General features: G+C 35.5%; 1 protein-coding gene across 1 annotated transcript in view; it reads left to right on the top strand.

The window, feature by feature from the left end:
* The window catches only part of ADGRV1 (adhesion G protein-coupled receptor V1), a 637,421-nt gene that overhangs the window by 410,838 nt on the left and 205,484 nt on the right, over positions 1–21,099 (top strand). The window contains exon 85 of the mRNA XM_077139161.1: positions 14,883–15,061. Coding sequence (XP_076995276.1) covers positions 14,883–15,061 — 179 coding nt within the window. The remainder of the gene's footprint in view (positions 1–14,882; positions 15,062–21,099) is intronic.

The raw sequence follows: 21,099 nt of genomic DNA, 5'->3' as shown, positions 1-21,099 counted from the left end.
ATCAAATTTTGACTCAGCTTAAGAACTTTTACAGCCAATAAAACTGTCAAAGTTAAAGAGGCTGTATTCTAAAAGTAGAGATCATCCAATCACTGAAATATACTCAGACAGAAATGACCAACTTTCAAACATGTTTGAGATGTTTCTCTGCTTCGGAAGAGGCTTAGACAAGATGACATATAAAATTTCACCCAACTTAATGGATATTGGTTTATTCTATATCTCTTCTTCCAGTCTTTAGTGAAAAATAATTGCAGCTGATGTACATTTAAACTAATTAGAGTTTTGAATGGCTAATGGTTTAGGAAACCTGTTTAAAGTATCAGTGACATCTAACATGTTTCACATGGCACACCACACATTTTTCATGGTTTGTGGTGTGACCACAAAGAAAAGTTCAGTAACTTCTGAATTCTAGGTACATTACTTTCAATGAGTTGCTTTGTGGTCTGAAGTTGTTGCCTTATCAACCTATGTTTTCCCATTTATAAAATAGGAATAATAAAATGCATTAAACCTATCTGCTTGTGCTGGTTTGAAAGGATGTACGGACCCTAGAAAAGTCACGTTTTAATCAAAATCCCATTTCATAAAGGCAAAATAATCCCTATTCAATACTGTACGTTTGAATCTGTAATTAGATCATCTCCCTGGAGATGCAACCCAATCAAGAGTGGTTGTTAAAATGGATTAGAGGAGGTGTGTCTCCACTCATTTGGGTGGGTCTTGATTAGTTTGCTGAAATCCTATAAAAAAGGAAACATTTTAGAGATTTGGAGAGAGCAGAGAATGCTGTAGCCCCATGAAGCAGAGTTCACCAGCCAGGGACCTTTGGAGATGAAGAAGGAAAACACCTCCTGGGGGAGCTTCATGAAACAGGAAGTCAGGAGAGAAAGCTAGCAGATGACACCGTGTTCACCATGTGTCCTTCCAGCCAAGAGAGAAACTCTGACCGTGTTCACCATGTGCCTTTTCACTTGAGAGAGAAACCCTGAACTTCATCAACCTTCTTGAATCAAAATATCTTTCCCTGGATGCCTGTGATTGGACATTTCTATAGACTTGTTTAATTGGAACATTTTCTCGGCCTTAGAACAGTACACTAGCAACTTATTAAATTTCCGTTTTTAAAAGCCATTCGTTTCTGGTGTATTGCATTCTGGCAGCTAGCAAACTAGAAAAGTACTGAAATCTTTTTTATTAGAATCCATTTTTAGAGCACAATGTAGAAGAAAAAACTACTGTTAGACAACGCTGTTAGTCAAATTGAGTAGAAAAACGTGAAGGAATATTAATGCCTTAATAATACCACTTCATATTTCATAGGAGTGTAGGAAAGACTGGCAATATGTGTAGTTAACAATTATAATAAGTTAAACATTAGCTTTTAATCATTGTGTTAAGTGTGTCAGAATTATTAGTTTATTTTGATCTGTACCATATCTCCAGTCCCTAGAATAAAAACATTTAAATAACTTTATGTAAGTGCAAATGATTACTTTTTTTTTTTCTTTTTACATGGTCAGGCACTGGGAATCAAACCTGGGTCTCCGGCATGGCAGGCGAGAAGTCTGCCACTGAGCCACCATTACCCACCCTACTTTTTTATCATATACTTTTAAGCCCTGATAGCAAAGTTAGATTGTATTTTAGAATTGCTAAAGAAAAATGTATTAGAAAGGAATTACATAACCTCCTGAGCCTTGATTTTCTTATCTGTAAAATGAGGTTTATAATAACAGTTCCTCTTTGAGGATTGTGGGAGGATAAAAATGAGTTAATTCATGGGAAGAATTTGGAATGGTTCCTGACAGATTGAGCACTCTATACATATTTGCTCATATTATTGGTTAAGAAAGTATTTGTGGCTAAAAGTTCATGTATTTTGAAACGTTTGGAGTGCTTTGCTTTTCCATGTAATTTACATCCTTTTACAACAGAAAATCAGTTTTTTATAGTTGAAAGAGAAGACTGACTTTTGATTGAGGCCGTCCCTAGCAGCAGAGTCTTAGCAAGGCAGATAACCTCTAACCTCTTTCCTATAGCACACACATTGCCTATGAACTTCTATAACTGAGGGCCTTGACTCGGGTTTTTCCAGGTTTCCTCTTTCTTCGAGAGGAAAACCATGCAGCACTTGATGGGAATATAGGAACAAGTTATTTGTTTATTTTGTAGTGGTTTTTTTTTTTTTAAACCAACAACTCACAAATTCTTCTTTGGCTGTGGATATTATGTTTCTGCACCCTCTTCATGTAAGATCATTCCGTATAATTATTGCACCCATTTTCCATTTCTTTAAAACAGCAGGGTCATATCTACTTTAAGAAAGATTGACCGTGAGAATTTAAAATCTTGTGACATCCTTACTCTCTTATGCTGGTTTCTTCTGTTTTTTTTTTTTTTTTTTAAATGGTAGTTGTTATTCTAGTTTCATTTCCTCTTTCCATTTTCGTTTGCTTTCATTTTAGAAATAGAATAATATAATCAAACACTGCAGAGAATAAGAAATGGAAACTGCATCCCTTTCTTCCTGTTTCACACACTCTCCACCCTCTGTGCTATCCTCAGCCCAATTCCCAGAGGTAAACACTGTTAATGGCTTCCTGTATATACCTCCAGATATATGCCATGAATATACAAATATTTATAAATTTATAAACAAGGCCGTATATGTATTCTTGTGTGTGTATCTAGTTATACATATTGTGTATAAATATTTTGGGTATGCATATTTATATATTGTGTTTTTCTAATAGTTGCCTAATATATTAAATATGATTATTCCATAATTTATTTGAATGGTCTCTTATTGATGAAATTCTGTTTAAATCCATTTGCTTTTGGGTTATAATTTTTTTCTCTCAATGTCCTTATGCTCAGTTTACTCATAGAGTATCTATAGAATAAATTCTTAGAAATTATGCCTTTACTATTAATGTTTATGTAAAACATGATACCAGTTGAACTGCCAGACTTTGGGTTAATCCACGAAGGAAAATAAATCACAATTATTTGGGACTCTAGTATAGAATATAGGTAAATGGAAGCATAATTTGCCTGCGTATTCGTTTGGCCCAGCTTTATGATCATTTCCTGCCACCGAGTTAAAACAGTTATGTAGCAATCTGTTTCAGTTATGAAAAATACCCAAACCTTGGATTGCCCTTGCAATCTGTTCATTTCACCCCAGGGATAAACTTAATTCAAAATATAATGTTTTATTTTGAAACTAAAGCTTACTTGGAAAACTTTTACTAAGTTGGCAGAAAAAGGATAGAAATCATCTTCAAATTTGTACTTGAGCATTCACATCTTGTACCTTAATTTCTCCATATGATAAGGCTAAGAAGGAAATGCACGTGTTATTCCTTGGTAGAAAGGCTACTTAGCGCTCAGGCATAGAAACAGGAAGGGAAATCCTAAAATTAGCACTGTTCTTTCATCATTGATTGATTTTCAGGACATCAAAGGTATTAAGGACAACAGATTGGTGATTACCAAGATAAAAATGACATACCCAGGAAATACTGAATTCTCAAATTCTCGAAAAAGCTTTGCAATTTATTTCATGTAATAAATGTCAAGAAAGAGGGAGGATAATTGGACCAAGGACATGTGGTAACATTTCTTAGACTCTTCATCTGAAATGAGTGACTAAGAATGTATGGTAATGGGCAAAATTAATAGCAGCTGTGATCTCTGACTAAAGTTAATGCTGCAAATCAGGCCAAGGTTTCTGGTGAAACAATTTCCAAATATTAAACAGCAACCTGGACACATACAGTGAAAATATATGGAGCTCAAATAGCCTGTTTTAAACTTTTATTTAAAAAAAAGAAAGGAAATTTCTCCTTTATATTCTACAAATATGCTAATATGCATTATATGAAAATATTTGAGTAAACTAAGGAATTTGTGTTTAGGGAGCATATGGAGTCACAATTATGATCTGTGAAAATCAAAACAATTAAACAACTCTCTAAACTAGGCAGATGAACTCACTGCCTTCCCCCCTGCATGATATATGTCTCGCAGGGGTATAAATCTCCCTGGCAACGAGGAGCAGGCTGCCCAGAATGAACCAGGACCTGGCATCAAGGGATTGAGAAAGGCTTCTTGTCCAAAAGAGGGAAGAGAGAAATGAGATGAAACAAAGTTTCAGTGGCTGAGAGATTTCAAGTCAAGAGGTTATCCTGGAGATTATTCTTATGCATTATATAGTTATCCCTTTTTAGTTTATGGTGTATTGGAGTGACTGGAGGGAAGTACCTGAAGCTGTAGAGCAGTATTCCAATAGCCTTGATTCTTGAAGATGATTATATAGCAATATAGCTTTTATAATATGATGTGTGATTGTGAAAATATTGTGTTTGAAGCTCCTTTTATCCAGGGTATGGACAGATGAGTAAAAATATATGGATAAAAACTAGATAAATAATAGGGGGGATAAGGAGTAGAATAAATTGGGTAGATTAAAATATCAGTGGTCAATGAAAGGAGGAGTAAATGGTATAGGATGTATGCGTTTTTCTTTTTTCTTTTTATTTCTTTTTCTGGCGTGATGCAAATATTCTAAAATGGTCATGGTGACAAATACACAGCTATGTGATGATATTGTGAGCCATGATTGTACACCATGTATGGACTGCATATGTGTGACAAATTCTTGAAGGACAGTCAATAAAAATATTTAAAAAAATAATTAAACAAGATATGTCATCAATTTTCCTATGTGGGCATTTGGAAAATAATAGTCACTGAAAATGATCTGTAAACATAGCCACAGGACATCCAGGGAAGATGGCAGAGAGGGAACTCCAGGACTCAGTCCTCTCTCCAAAAACAACTATTAAACAGGCAGGAATTAACTGACTCAAATAGTTTGAAACTCCAGAGGCCAGAAGAACACTGTATAGCATACAGGGAAGAGCAGGAAGACGAGGCTGATAAATTACAGTAAAGAACTATAAATTGCTCAATCCACATGGCAGCTACTGATGCCCATCCCCTACTCGCATGGCAGGCTGCCAGGGAGTCCAGTTCCTGCTTAGCTGCTGCTAACAGAAAAGGCATAGAAATCCTCTTCTCCAAAAACAGGGGTGTGCATGGCCAGTCACCGATCATGGCTTGTGATCAGTGAGTTTGGATAGCTGGGTCACCAGTTTGGAGGGCAGCCGTAGTTTCAACCCCACCCAGGACAAAGGCAGCAGCAGCCATTGTTTCAACCCTCCCCAGACAGGAGCAGAGATGGTGAAGATTTAAAGACCTAGGGTTTCCTCAGGGCTGTGGGGGAAAGTTAGCCAAAGGGCTGCATTTACTGGGTAGGCCAAGAAGGCTCAGCTTTGGGGAACCACTGGGGGAATTTTGGCACCCTTTCTGACTCCCTCCACAGGGCACTTTCAAGCTGGTGTGTGTTCTCTTTGTTAGTTCCTGGCTGTCTTTTGACTTGGAAAGACCATTTCGTGAAAGCCTTCTCTAAGGTGACCATCCTCCAAGAATTTGCCCTCCGGACAAAAACGGCATAAGACAATGAAAGGAGTGTAAAAATCTGTACCAGTAGACAGTATGGGACAAAGGCCTGTCAGCTTCAGATACCAGAGAAAGGGAGGTTTGTTTGCTGGGAAACAGGAGGACAATTAAACTCCTATAAACAGCGGAACTCCAAAACAACTAATAAGCAAAAGCCTAGGATAAGACAGAGGTCCAAAAAGACATGGAAAACACTGAACAGTGCATTTGGCTTGGGAAGAACTTTCTGATAGGAGAGCTGAAGCTCAAGAAAATCACTGTCTTATCACCAGCTGGGTACAAAACAGGAAGCAGATATCTTTAGAATTAACATTTTAAGATATTAAAATGTACAGTGTGCAACAAAAGTACATGATACAAAGAAATAGGAAATAATGGCCCATCAAATGGAAGAGGAAAAAAACACAGAAAACACCAACAAAGAAGACAAGAATATGGGCATATCAAGCAAAGAGTTAAAAAAAAATCTTAAAAATTCTGATGGAGATGAAAGAAGGTACATAGAAAGAATTGAAGGATATCAGGAAAAGAATAAGTGAACAATATGAGTGTAAATAAAGAATCAGAAAAATTTAAAAGGAACCAAACAGAAGCCCACAATAACTGAAATGAAAAATGCCCAGGAGGTTTTTAGGAGCAGAATAGAGCTGGCAGAAGAAAGAATCAGTGAACTTGAAGACAAGATACTTGGCAATGAGTTAGGCTGAGGAAGAAAGAAAAAAGAAATATTAAAAGTGAAAATATTCTAAGACAGCTATGGGACACCATCAAGCACACCAATAGATGCATTTTGGAAGTCTCAGAAGGAGAGAAAGTGGCAGAAGGAATAGTTAAAGAAATAATGACAGAAAACTTCCCTAACTTAGCAAAAGATGTGAATATGCACATCCAAGAAGCTCAGAGAACATTAAACAGGATGAACATAAAATTGCACCCCATCATATATTAATTACACTATCAAATGCAAAAGACAATGAGAGACTAGCCTCCTATATTCTGGAGCAGCTAGAAGGAAAAATATGAGGGGATCGTATGGTAGCCCGTGACAAACTCTGGGATCTGTTCTGTAGCTACTTGTTGAAGAGTGCTTTGAAAATTATTGTTTTTTTATTTCTTTGCTTTGTATATAGGTTATACTGTACAATACAAAAAGTTAAAAAAAAAAAAAAAAGACAAGAGAATTCTGAAAGCCGCAAGAACCCAATGTAATCACAAGAGTCATTATAAGAGAGAGGGGGAGAAAGGCTTGAAGAACGACTTAAGGGCCACAAGCCAAACTAATGCAGGTCCCACTGGAAGCTGGAAAAGACAAGGAAACAGATTAACACCTAAAACCTCCAGAAGGAACATTTCTGCCAACACCAGCTCAGTGAAGCTGCTTTTGGACTTCTGATGTTTAGAATTGTTAGATAATGACCTTGTCTTGTTTTAAGCTTGTAAAAAAAATGATGGAAAGATTAAAATATTCTCAGATAAACAAAATCTGAGAGAGTTCATCACTGCTAGACCTGCCCTATGAGCAATACAAAAGAAGATCTCCAAATTGGGATTAAAGTACACTAGATGGTAGTGGTAAAGGCAACTATTTGGGTAATTTTATGCCATTATTGTTTTGTATGGTGTGCTGGTTTGAAAGGATTTATGTACCCTAGAAAAGCCATGTTTTAATTCTAATCAATCTTGTGGGAGAAAATGGTTTTTTTCTAATCCCTATCCAGTACTATAGGTTGGAAACTTGATTGGGTTATCTCCATGGAAATATGACTCAATCACTTGTGGGTATTAAGCATGATTAGTTGGAGATGTGTTTCCACCCATTCATGGGTCTTGATTAGGATTCTGGAATCCTATAAAAGAAGAAGTATTTTGGAGAAAGCTTCAGAACAACATCTCAACAAAAAGCAGAGAGTTCCTTTTGAGAACAAGGAGAGAGCCACAGAACCACGACAGAATGACGAGAGTACCAGAGTCCAACAGCCAGAGACCTTTGGAGATGAAGAAGGAAAATGCCCCTGGGGAGCTTTAGGAAGCAAGAGCCCTGGAGAGAAAGCTAGCAGGCGCAGCCATGTTTGCCATGTGCCCTTCCAGCTGAGAGAGAAATGCTGAATGTCATTGGCCTTCTTGAACCAAGGTATCTTTCCCTGGATACCTTAGATAGGATGTTTCTATAGCCTTCTTTTGATTTGGACAATTTCACAGCCTTAGAACTATAAACTAGCAACTTATTCAATTCCCCTTTTAAAATGCCATTCCATTCCTGATATATTGCATTCAGCCAGCTAGTAAACTAGAGCATTTGGTATTATATGTGATTCTACTCCTTACTTCCTACAGCTGCTAAAATTCAGATGCATAAAAAATAATGATAAATCTAGGTTTAGGGACATATAATGTACAATATTTCTCAACGGACTTTATCAAAAAATTAAAAAGACAACCTAGTCAATGGGAGAAAATATTCAGAAACCACATATCTGATAAAGGATTAATATCCAGTATGTATAAAGAAGTCATTTGATGTAACAACAAAAAGACAAACAACCCAATTAAAAAACATATCTCTCCAAGGAAGATGTACAAATGGCCAGAAAGCATGAAAAGATGTGCAACATCAAGAACCACAAATCAGAACCACAATGTGATACCATTTCATGCCCATTAGAGTGTTTTTTATTAAAAAAAAGAAACAAAATAAGTGTTGGAGAGGATGCAAAGAAATAGTAACACTCATTTTTTGCTGGTGGCAATGTAAAATGGTGCAGCCATTATGGAAGACAGTTTGACAGTTCCTCAGAAAGCTAAGCATAGAATTACCATATAACCTGGCAATCCCTCTAATAAGTATATTCCCAAAAGAATTGAAAGTTGGTACTCAAACGGGTAGTTGCCCATCAGTGTTCACAGCAACATTATTCTCAATTTCCAAAAGAAGGAAGAAACCCAAGTGTCCATCAGCTGATGAATGGATAAATAAAATGTGGAATATAAACACAATGGAATGTTATTCAGCCATAAAAAGGAATGAAGTCCAGATATGTACAACAAGTTGGATGTACCTTGAAGACATCATGTTGGGTGAACTAAACCAGAGCAAAGGGACAATTATTATATTATCTTTCTGATTTGAAACTATTAGAATATGCAAACTCAGAGTCAGACTCTACAGTATAGGTTACTGGGGGACCGTGGCGGGGTGGGAGGGGATAGGGAATGCGACTGTAAAGCCATGAAAATGTACATGGTTCCTATTTGGAAAGCTGGAGATGTTTTGGTAATGGATGGTGGCAATGGTAGCACAATATTGGGAATGCAATTAACAATTCTAAAATATGTATCTGAATATGATTAAAAGGTGAAATGCTAGATTATATAATATATGGTAACAAAATAAAAATTTAAAAAAACATTCATGGCGGTACACTACATAGTGGACCCTAATTTAAACCATGGAATTTAGTTATTCATATAATTATCAAAATGTGCTGTCATTAATTGTAACAAATGTTCCACACCAGTACGAAGTGCAAGTAGTGGGGTGGCATATAGGAATCCTGTATTTTATGCATGATTATTCTGTTAATCCACGACTTCTTTAACAAAGGAATAAGAAAGAAAGATAGATACGTAAATAGATAGATAGATAGATAGATAGATAGATAGATAGATAGATAGACAGACAGACAGACACACACACACACACACAGAGATTGACATGTCTATGTAGGAATGTAATTAAAAATGCTTACAGATAGATCTTTTTTGTTTATATCTACCTATATTTGACCTGAATTATGTATGACTTTCTTAGTTGGTTTGTTTGTTTCTTAATCAGAATCATTTTAAATTCCGACATCTTGAAATACTAATTCTAGAAAAGATACTTTTCCTATTCTCAGTTTCCTAATGTGTAAAAAGAATTCATAGTAAAATTAGGAGAGCTGTTGTCTTGATTGAATGAGATATAGCCTTAGTGATGTGGAACTTTCATTTATCACCCAGTGATTATTGGTTTTATTCTTCTTCAGCTAAACTATTTCATTTAGCATATTTAAGGTCAGCTCCTGTCTCTCTTCTTTAGAAGTCCTGTCAAATCAAATCAAATTATTAAGTATTCTAAAATTCGTTCTGAAACAATAAAATATAAAAATGAATAAACTCAGAAACTAGACCAAATTATAAATTGAAAGTTAAAATCAATAAAAATGTTAAATACTCAAAGCAAATTGGGAGCATCTTCATTCATTGCCATTTCTCAATAAGAATATGTGAAACATTTTACTAGGTCCTATGAGGTCTATAGAAATTCATCTGCCACAGCCACAATTAAATTTCAGCCATTAATCTTCTGATAAACCTTTATAAGTTTTCATATAATTGAGCAGAAAACAAGATAGATTTAGAGAAAGGGTTATCTCTAGACTTTACAGAGAAATACATCTCTGCTAGCATATAAAGTGAGTGAGGGAAAATAACAAAAAAAGATGCCATGCAAATAATATTCCAATATTCATGTGAATTTCTATGGAAACCAACATTAAATGTAATCATTCCTCACAAAAGGCACTTTGTTCTACTCCAGGATCTGTAACTAAATAGATGATAAAGCTATGTTTTTCTCTTCACTGTCTCAGATTCCTCATTTCCAAATAAGAGGGCACGGTCAGATGACTTGTATGGTTTGTACCAATTCAAAAATTTGTAGCCTATACTGTCAGGTCATTAATGTTTTTATTTAAGGGTGTTAATATCTAGGATAACTGAATCTCAAGATGTTAGTCAAGAAATTAGTAGCATAGTTTAACTTCTCCTTATACCAGAGAAGGAACCCAAACATACAGTTCATCAATGCACAGCCATGTCAAAAACTCCAGTCAAATTGGTAATCATCATGTCTTTTCAAATTGTATAATTAAAAAAAATCATTATTTATACTCTTCACTCTTCACTTTATTATAAACATTTATTCATTATTCACCTGGCAATTTATTTTGAGTGTGTGTGTGTATATGTGGCTTTGTAAACCTTCCTTTCCTATATTTCTGTAGATTTTGTTGATGCCAGGAAGTTTTAAATAATATCAGTAAGTAGTTTTCTTCCCATTTTTGAAATGGGATTTTAATTACTTCAGTTATAGACACCCAGGCAATCTTGAAATGCTGGTAATTGTGATAAATGTGCAAATTCAAATATATCATCTTCACTAATTCTTAAACATTCTTCAATACAAAATAGCAGGTGGTTGTTCAAATATGCCAATGGTTAGAGTTGATTTTTAAAATTTGACTAGGTAGTAACTTTACAGCAAACCATTATATTCACTTGTCCCTTTCAGTGGTTAATTTGAGGGTTTCTAATGCTGAAAGTATTTTTGAATCCTTTTAGATTTACCTTCAGAACAGCGAATCAGTTTGAAGAACCTCGTTCTAGGAAACGTTTATATTCTAAGTACATCTAAATTGTAGAAACAGTCAACGTGGATTAATATAGTTGTTTAAATTTTGGTATAATGACAATTTGGCTAAAAATATAATGTGACTACTTAGCAATGATGGCTGATCTTGTAATAGTTTATAAAATGGCCCTAACATTTTTAAAGTTGAGAAATATAAATAGGGATCTTGGTATTAAATTTTCCAGTTCATACCTAGTCTTTAGCAAAAAAATGTAAGACAGACTGAATGAATGATAAGCCATGCTCAGTCAGAAGAAGCGTGTTTGGTTATTGCATGTACTGAGTTCTCGTACTTGTATTAGTTCCAACATTGGGTAAACACACAAACAGACAGATCATATATGATGCATATGTGTCAACATAAAATTGTTGTGCAAACATAATGGTCTTATTACTGTTGTTTGTAGGTTACAAAGAAAGAGCCTTGATTTCAGGGAAAAGAATATAATCAAATGTTGTACCATTTTCTGTTTGCTTAGAGCATGGCAGTAATTGGAAGTTTTAAACCCATTGCTTCAGTGTAGCAGTGCTTCAGTAAGGTTTTTTGGTTGCAAGTAAGAGAAATTTTTTTGAGCTAGTTTAAGCAAACATACAGACAATAAAAGGAATCTATTATAAGTATATGGCCCACTCATTGAATCCAAGAACAGCTGTATGCAGTTGGATCTTACAAGGGACTGTGAGCAAGAATGGAAAGCCGTGTCTGTCCATTCCTATTCTCTACACTTTCTCTCTTCAGTGTGCCTGAGGCTGTCCTACCACTAGCATTTATATGTCCTCTCTTTGCCATTAACAAACTCAGATTGATTACCACTGAACTTCAAGGAATTCAGAGATAGATGATTGTCCCAGCCTGAAGCAGGTTTCTCCCCCTGATCAAATTAGCTGTGGCCACAAGGAGCAAGATCATGAGAACACTTGGTGCTACTGAGCCCACCCTGTATGCCATGTGGGGACAGTGTTAAGAGAAGGGATCTCATGAGCCAGGTATATATCCCAAAATGTGCTGACCATACTATATTAAAATACTTAAGTATACATTTTAAGGAAATAACGTCCTTAGAGTGTTCCTCGGTGACTGGTTTCTTTTAAGAAGAAAAGGATTTTTTAAAAATATATGGACAAATGCCTATGACTTTTGGAGTTTGTTTTTCTTAACTGAGTATTTAAGAATTCAGCAACACTGTGCCTTGAGCTGTTTGGAGCAGAATCATTAGCCTATAAATCTAACAAACCAATTTCACATGTCTCACTCTTATCTGTGCCTATGGTAAAGGTCAGACAGTTGATGAAAGGTTCAGTGATTCTGACCAATTGGAACTAATGTCCATCTGTGTAAAAGCAGACATTTTGGAAATGTCCTGATCTTTATCATGATGAATCAATTTAGAAGTCATTTATCAATCTGTACTCTCTGTTCTGATTCTTCTACGTACTGCACCGCTGAGTTACCATGTGATACATATGTACACAAACATGTATCTAAAATAAATAATTAGTCATTTTATTTTGGAACTGTGTTAATCAATGGTTCTTACTTTGTGTGAATTTTCATCCTCTAACAGTGTAACTGAGAAGTTAGGATTCAGGGGATGATTATGATTACTGAATCATTATATAGATATTCCTTTTTAACTTTCTGGTATATTAGAATAGACAGAGGGGAATGCCTGAAATCTCTGAACTGTAATCCAGCTGCCTTGAGCTCTGATAGTGATTGTATAGCCTTTATCTTGTGCCCTTGTAAGTGTAAAAACCTTGGAATTCACTTGTACCCCTTCTATTCATTTTTTCAACTTTAGAGTCTTATGAACACTAAAGACAGCGCCTAATGTTTTTAATGGAGGGCCTTGGGTCAGCCCAGAACTAACCCCATCCCTACCCCCAATTCCAGAGTTATCTTGATAACCGAAGCTGGATCTAACCAAAATGGGCCCTCCTGACATGTGCAGTAGCTTAGACTTTATATAAGTGACCTAGACCTCATTATAATACTAAAGATCATGCCATCATATGAATGCCATCATTTTCTTCCTTAGGTTCCGTGACTAAGCATATAACCCATCGGAGACAGATTATTAGGCCGATAGGCATCTGATCTCCCATTCATGCTGAGCAATAAACCCTTTCTCTCTGAAAGCCTAGTGTCTCAGCAATTGGTCATTTGAACACATAAGCCAGAGAACCCACCACTTTTGTCCAGTGTGGACAGGAGTACTGATCACTTCAGCACCAGACACTTGATGCAATCCCAGCTGTTTAGGTCTGTGAACTGTAGTAATTATAGAAGGGGGAGGGAGGCTTTTTGAACCAAAAAATGTTTTAAAAGGAGGTGGAATAAACTGATATAAACAACAACTCAGAACATGCTTCATAATTATAACTATAAGCAGATGTACTTGGAGATAAGGACTACCAACAGGAAATAAAATCCAGGCATAAAAATCTCCAAATAGTCAAACATTTTTATCCTTCCCCAGGGATAGCCCAATACTAATCCCTCAAGGCTTATTTCGTCTAGATAGAATCTATGTCAGGAACTTCAGTAAACAAGGCCTAAAAGCCTTTCCACAAACACTAGGCATGCTTACTTTTCACATTGAAAGGTTTGCCATTTTATCAACACTAGCTGTTATCCTTTGGCTTTTACACTGTCCCACATGCTATTAAGGGATTTAAGGGAGATGGCAACATTTTCCAGTGGTGACTTTGAGCTCAGTACTTTACCTGTGATGTCTCATTTTCTCTTTACAACAACCTCATTTCCACATGAGGAAACTGCAACTCTGGTAAGGTTGTTATTTGCCCAAGGTTATCTTGTTAATACATATTAAAAGCATAAATTATAATTCATTTGTAATTCATTTGAACTGACAGTCTTTCCACCATGCCAAATTGAGAAGAGGGATTGCTCTAGTGAATAGGTATTACCGCATGGAATATGTGCTGCATGGCATCAGTGTTACTCCTGTCCTGAATGATAAACAGAAGTTTTCCTCATTAGAAAGGTCTAAATGTAGCTGAGAAACAAGATAGATATAGGATTTCAAGTTAACCATAACACTGCTTCAGTTCCTCACTCTCTGTACACTTGTCCTTTTTAAATTTTTTATAAGATAACATAGGTATATGATATAGATTAATTAATTAATTAATTTTTCTTTAATTATTAGTTTCCTACTAGTTTAGAATCAAGAGAGTAGATACCGCCCTCATCTGTTGCGCTACTGTATCTCTGACACCTAGACTGGCCGCTGAAATTTTAGTAAGTACTCCATGAATGTGTGTCAGGCGAATGAACAAAAAGGAGATAGTATCAACTTGAAAGAAGACTGGATCACAAAACCTACTCCATCATAGTACTTTTCTTAGTTTGATCATTTTCTGTTTACTTGGCTAGATCTCTTTAGGGAATTAGATTGGAGCTGTTGTCGCACTTAATGTCCCTATTTTCTAGAACACTGTTTGGCATATGATAGGTTCTCAACAAGTAAAGCTTGTCCAAAAAGTCTAGAAACTAGGCTGTTTACTTCATTATTATCTTGAAGTTGTCCACATGGGAAATAGGTTTGAATATTAGTATAATTTTCCTCAAAAATACATTTACCAAAACAATCACAGATTGTGACCAAGATTAAGTAAAAGAAAATTAAGTAAAATAAACTAAGTATTACTTTATGCTTTCAAACTTTGGGGGCATCCCGACTTTCTTGAATGTATGAAGGAATGAATGAATGGATGAATGAATGAATGAACTAAAAAAAATTCAATGAATACTATAATTATTAAATTGATCTTAGCCCTTTGTTTCTCAGTAACTTTATGTTTAAGCCAGGTGAGTTTGTATCCTATAGCATTAACCAGAGGCTGTGATTTTATGTCCTGTTTCCTTCCTTAGTCGGTGAATTTCTGGTATGTGCTGGTGATGAACGATGAACACACAGAAAGGCGATATCTGCTGTTCTTCCTTCTGAGCTGGGGACTGCCAGCCCTTGTGGTCATTCTCCTCATAGTCGTTTTAAGAGGCTTCTATCATCAGAGCATGCAGCAGATCTATGGGCTCATCCACGGTGACCTGTAAGTACATCCTGGCAAAACACATTGCCTTGTTAGACTTCTCGTATCTTGGCTGCTTTATGAGTAGATGGTGGAAGCGGTACCAAGAGGTGTGATTTCAGGAGTATCACAGGAAGATTTTACTCACCTGGCACACTGCCTGAAGCTCTCCTTCCTCTTAACACTGTCTTTCAGTAAGAAACAATTGCCTCTCAAGTTCCTTTTACACATGCTATTTTCTTAGTGAGTTAGTGTATCAAACAGTTTACAGGAGTGTGTACCTTGGTATAATTTAGTTTATTCAGTTGAGATAAACAATAATACCTAGCAAAATTTGGGCACTATAAAAATTTTGATAAGGAATAGCATAAGTGAAAAAAAAATTGGGGTGTGGGACATTATTTAAGGAATCTGTTGGGTGGGTGGAAGTGGCAGTCACCATCATCCATAGGATCCCTAAATCTCAAAAAATAATATCAAGTGAATGGAGAGTATCTGAAAAAGTACATGGGAAAGAGACAAGGTCAATTTATATATTATTTTGCATCCACACACACATGCATACATGACTTAATCCTGAATCTGGTATCTTATAATTTGGGGAACAACTCAACCTCTTTTATTCACTCCACATGCAGAAAACACCTTTTGTAATAATAACACAACCATCTAATGAAGATTAGAGAAAAAGTAGCATTCTAGGTGAAAAAAAAATAGTGCATTCACAATCTTATAAGGACAATATTTCCTAATGGCCTCATGGCTTTATTGTAGGGATAAGCATTAGTTAATAGACCAAAGGATGAAGCATGGGACTGTAAACTGTAGGAAACTTTCTTGAGTGTGAAAATATTCTAGAATTGATTGTGGTGATGCATGCAGAACTCTGTGAATTTATTAGAAATTATTGGTTGTACACTTTAGGTGGATTGTTCAGTATGTGAATTTATCTCAATAAAATTGCTTTAAAAATTACTTAATAGAGTGGGCCTCAGTGGCTCAGCCGGTAGAATTCTCGCCTGCCATGCTGGAGACCTGGCTTCGATTCTCGGTGCCTGCCCATGCAAAAAACAAAAAGAAAAAAAATTTAAAAATAGTTAATAGATATGTAAAATCTTTGAAAGTAAAAGTACTACATAACCATAAGTTAATTTAATACTATTTATCATCTCTGATTAGTTCTTTTATCCATTATTTACTTAGTAAATGTTTGTTATTGATATTTGCACATGTATCTCACACACCGGCAATCACAGACCCCTATCTATAGCACACTCAGCCAAACAAGACTTACTGTGTCTCACATGCACACACAGACACATAGACACTTTGATATCATATATGTATAGCAATTTCATCTTTTTATTGGGATTCAAGAAGATTGTATCATAATCATTACTTCAAAGTAGTTTAATAAATTTTTTCATATAAAAATCTATAAGGCCTATAATCTCTTAGAAAAGAATAATCCTGTCTTTTCAGAATTACATTTTGACTTGTTACATTTTACTACCACTGGCATAAATTCAAATCTTGGGCCGCCAGGATTAATTTCTGCATCATTCTTTGTCAAATACTAAGTAACCATGAGGCATGCCCTGGTGGCCAGCAGCCCATTCCTTTCCTGAGCTCCCTGGCAAGACAGAACTTATTTGGCAGCAATTTAGCTTTACACGGTGCTCACCCAGCCTTGATAAATGGGACCAGATTAGCATGATGTTAGTTAGAGAAGACTCTTTCCTGGTGTTTCCAAAAGGATATTTAAAAGGACAAATGAACTATTATATATGAAAGTCCTGATCAACTCACTCTTAAAATAGTTGCTTGCTTCAGATTTCACAAAAAGTCCTCTAGGACTAGCTAAATTGTAATAAGCGCAATATCAAATACGGTATATATTTCTTTACCTTATTTTAATGTTAATAAATTATTGTATCAAAAATATGTGTTATAGGATGCTTTCCTCCAGCATTCATGTAGAATAATTATAAATCATCACCCAATGTGAATTTATTCCAGTTTTCAATTTTTTCTACACTATTTCTCAGTATCATTTCAATTCCAACATATGGATATAAACTGGTATCTTATATATATTATATACTATACTTATACCATTATTTTAAAACATGATATTTCTCTAGAGGTAATGACAAGTTTTCTTTTTTTTTAACATGGGCAGGCACCGGGAATTGAACCCGTGTCCTCTGGCATGGCAGGCGAGCATTCTTGCCTGCTGAGCTACTGTGGCCTGCCCTGTAATGACAAGTTTCATGGTTGTTGACATAGCAGCACCTCTGTTATGTAGTGTTTACTTCATAGTTATAATAAATGGCCTTTTAGTGAATTTGCATATCTAAATAGATCTCTGGAGAGATAGCATACACTGGTTGTTATTATGTAAGTTTTTTTGGAAAATTTTGAAATAAGTGCATATTGATTTCATAAAAGAGTTAGGAAGTAATCCTTCTTTTCCTATTAACTGAAGAAGTTTGCAAATTCAGAGGTATTTAATCTTTAATATTTTGGAAGGCTTCAAAAGGGCGTTTTGGCCGATGGTTTAGGCTTTCTTTGTGGGATAGCCTTTAATTACAGTCCCGTTTTCTTAAAATGTAAACTTCATATTTTCTATTTCTATTTCTTCCTATGTCAGTTTTACAAATTTTTTTCTTTGAATTTCTCTGACTTCAAATTTTTTAATGTTTCTAAGATCTGTAATGATGTATCCATTTTTAATCTTGATGTTGGTAATTCATGTCTTCTCTATATTCTCTCTCTCTCTCTCTTTCTCTCACTGAGGGTTTATCAATATTATTGTTCTTTCCCCAAAACAACTTATGATTTTATAGATACTCGCTATTTACACTTTTTTAAAAAAATTAATTTCTACATCCATCTTTTTGAAAATTTACCTTTACTGTCTGGACTTTATTTTTTTCTTTTCCTAATTTCCTGCAATGGATACTTAAATAATTGATTTTCAGTCTTCTTTCTAATATATGATTCACAATAATTCAGTTAAAAAAATGTTTTCTAATTTCCATTGTGATTCTGTCCTTGATCTATGGGTCATTTATAGATGTACTGCTTAATTTACAAACTTTTTGACTTTTTAATTTATCTGTTGGTATTAATTTTGAACTAATTTCACTTTGGTTAAGGCATGTATCTATATGATTTCAGTTCTTTGAAATTTGCTGACACTAGCTTTCTGGCACAGCATAGGGTTAATATTGATACATGTTCCATGCATATTTAAAATACAATTATTATATACTTGTTGAATTCAGTAGCTAATTTTGCTAGCGATGTTAGGAAAAGTGCTGGTAATATAGAGGACAAGTCTGTATACTTTAATTGGAAGTAGATAGAAATAAAAGCTCTGTAAGAGAAATATGATAAGAATTTGTTTACCTTTTTTTATTGTGCTGACATATACACAATTTAAAATTTTCCCATTTTAGCCTCTATAATTCAATGGTGTTAATTATATTCACAATGCTATGCTACAATGTTGTGCGTTGAATCTGTAGATAGTTTGGATAGAATTGACTTTTTTTTAACATTTGTTCCCCCATTATTTATTTTTAATCCATACGTTTTACTCATCTGTTCATACTGTAGATAAAAGGAGCATCAGACACAAGGTTTTCACAATCACACAGTCACATTGTGAAAGTTTTATCATTATACAATCGTCTTCAAGAAACATGGCTACTGGAACACAGCTCTACATTTTCAGGCACTTCCCTGCAGCCTCTCCAATATACCTTAACTAACAAGGTGCTATCTATATAATGCATAAGAATAACCTCCAGGATAACTTCTCAACTCTGTTTGGAATCTCTCAGCCATTGACACTTTATTTTGTCTCAGTTTACTCTTTCTCCTTTTGGTCGAGAAGGTTTTCTCAATCCCTGGATGCTGAGTTCCAGCTCATTCCAGGATTTCTGTCCCACATTGCCAGGAAGGTCCACGCCCCTGGGAGTCATGTCCCACATAGAGAGGGGGAGGGCAGTGAGTTTGCTTGTCATATTGACTGAGAGGGAGAGGCCATATCTGAGCAAGAAAAGAGGTTCTCTAGGGGTGACTCTTAGGCCTTATTTTAAGTAGGCTTAGCCTGTCCTTTGCAAGGATATGCTTCATATGAACAAACCCCAACACTGAGGGCTCTGCCTGTTGCTTTGGTTGTCCCCACTGCTTGTGAGAATATCAGGAACTCTCCACATGGGGAAGTTGAATTTTCTCCCTTTCTCACCATTCCCCCAAGGGACTTTCAAATACTTTTTTATTCACTGTTCAAATCACTCTGAGAATTATCTGGGCATCACCCTGGACAAACCTACAAAATCTCATGGCCTACTCAAGGTTCCATGTACTTATGGTGTTCAATTAAACTGTCCACATCAGTTATATTAGGAAATGCACTAGTCAAAATAAAAATTTTGTACCAAATAAACATTTTTTTCTTTAGTCTCACGTATAAGTTAAAGTTTTAAAATATGAATTACCATCTATTTTTAATACCTGCAGTATTGACACCCCTTTGTTCTTCCTCATGCAAAAAACATTTTTTAATTTATACATTTAGTCACTATCATTGTACACTCTAGGCATTTCTAGATTATACCATCTCAGTCTTTATCATCTATCTTTCCTTCTGATTTCATCTGTGTCCCACCCCAGCCCTCCTTCCTCTATCATTCTCACATTCAGCTTCATTCAGTGTACTAACATTATTGTATTATGGTTAGGTAGCATTAGTCTATCCATTTCTGAAGTTTTACAATCAGTCCTGTTGCACAATCTGTATCCCTTCAGCCCCAATTACCCAAAATCTACCCTATTTCTATCTCTTGGTGTCCTCTGTTCTTAACTGAAATTCTCCAATTCATTCATCAATGTTAGTTCATATCAGTGAGACTATACAGTATTTGTCCTTTTGTTTCTGGCTAATCTCATTCAGCATAATGTCCTTAAGGTCCATTTATGTTGTTACATACTTCATAACTTTATTCTGTCTTACAGCTGCCTAATATTCCATCATATGTATATACCACAGCTTGGTTAGTCACTCGTCTGTTGATGTACATTTCAGCTGTTTCCATCTCTTGAAAATTGTAAATAATGGTGCTATAAACATTGGTGTGCAAATGTCATTTTGTGTCCTTGCCTTCATGTTCTCTGATTAGTTACCTAGCAATGGGATTGCCGGATCATTTGGCAATTCTATACTTAGCTTCCTGAGGAACTACCAAACTGCCTTCCACAGTAGTTATACCATTTTATATTCCCACCAACAGTGGATAAGTGTTCCTCTTTCTCCACATCCTCTCCAGCACTTGCTTTCTGTTTTACTGATAATGGCCATTCTGGTAGGTGTGTGATGATATCTCATTGTGATTTTGATTGCATTTCCCTAATAGCCAGGGAAGTTGAGCATCTTTTCATGTGCCTTTTAGCCATTTGTATTTCCTCTTCTGAGAAGTGTCTGTTCATGTCTTTTACCCATTTTGTAATTAGGTTGTTTGTCTTTTTGTTGTTGAGTTGAACAATCTCTTTATATATTCTGGACACTAGACCCTTACCTGATATATCATTTCCAAATACTGTGTAGCCATTGTGTAGACTGTCTTTTTACTTTCTTGACAAAGTTCTTTGATGCACAAAAGTGTTTCATTCTGAGGAGTTCCCATTTATTTATTTATTTCTTCATTGCTCATGCTTTGGGTTTAAGTTCTAGGAAACTGCCTCCTATTATAAGATTTATAAGATATTTCCCTACATTTTCTTCTAAATGTTTTATGGTCACAGATCTAATATTTAGGTCTTTGATCTATTTTGAGTTAAATTTTGTATAGCATGTGAGATATGGATCCTCTTTCATTCTTTTGCATGTGGATATCCAGTTCTCCAAGGACCATTTATTGGAGAGACTGTTCTGTCCCAGGTGAGTTGGCTTGACTGCCTTATCAAAGATTAATTGTCCATAGATAAGAGGGTCTATATCTGAACACTCTGTTCAATTCCATTAGTCAGTATATCTATCTTTATGCCAG

The sequence above is a fragment of the Tamandua tetradactyla genome, chromosome 21 (assembly GCF_023851605.1).
Source record: "Tamandua tetradactyla isolate mTamTet1 chromosome 21, mTamTet1.pri, whole genome shotgun sequence".
Lineage (NCBI taxonomy): Eukaryota > Metazoa > Chordata > Mammalia > Pilosa > Myrmecophagidae > Tamandua > Tamandua tetradactyla.
This window is presented reverse-complemented; position numbering and strand designations above follow the sequence as displayed.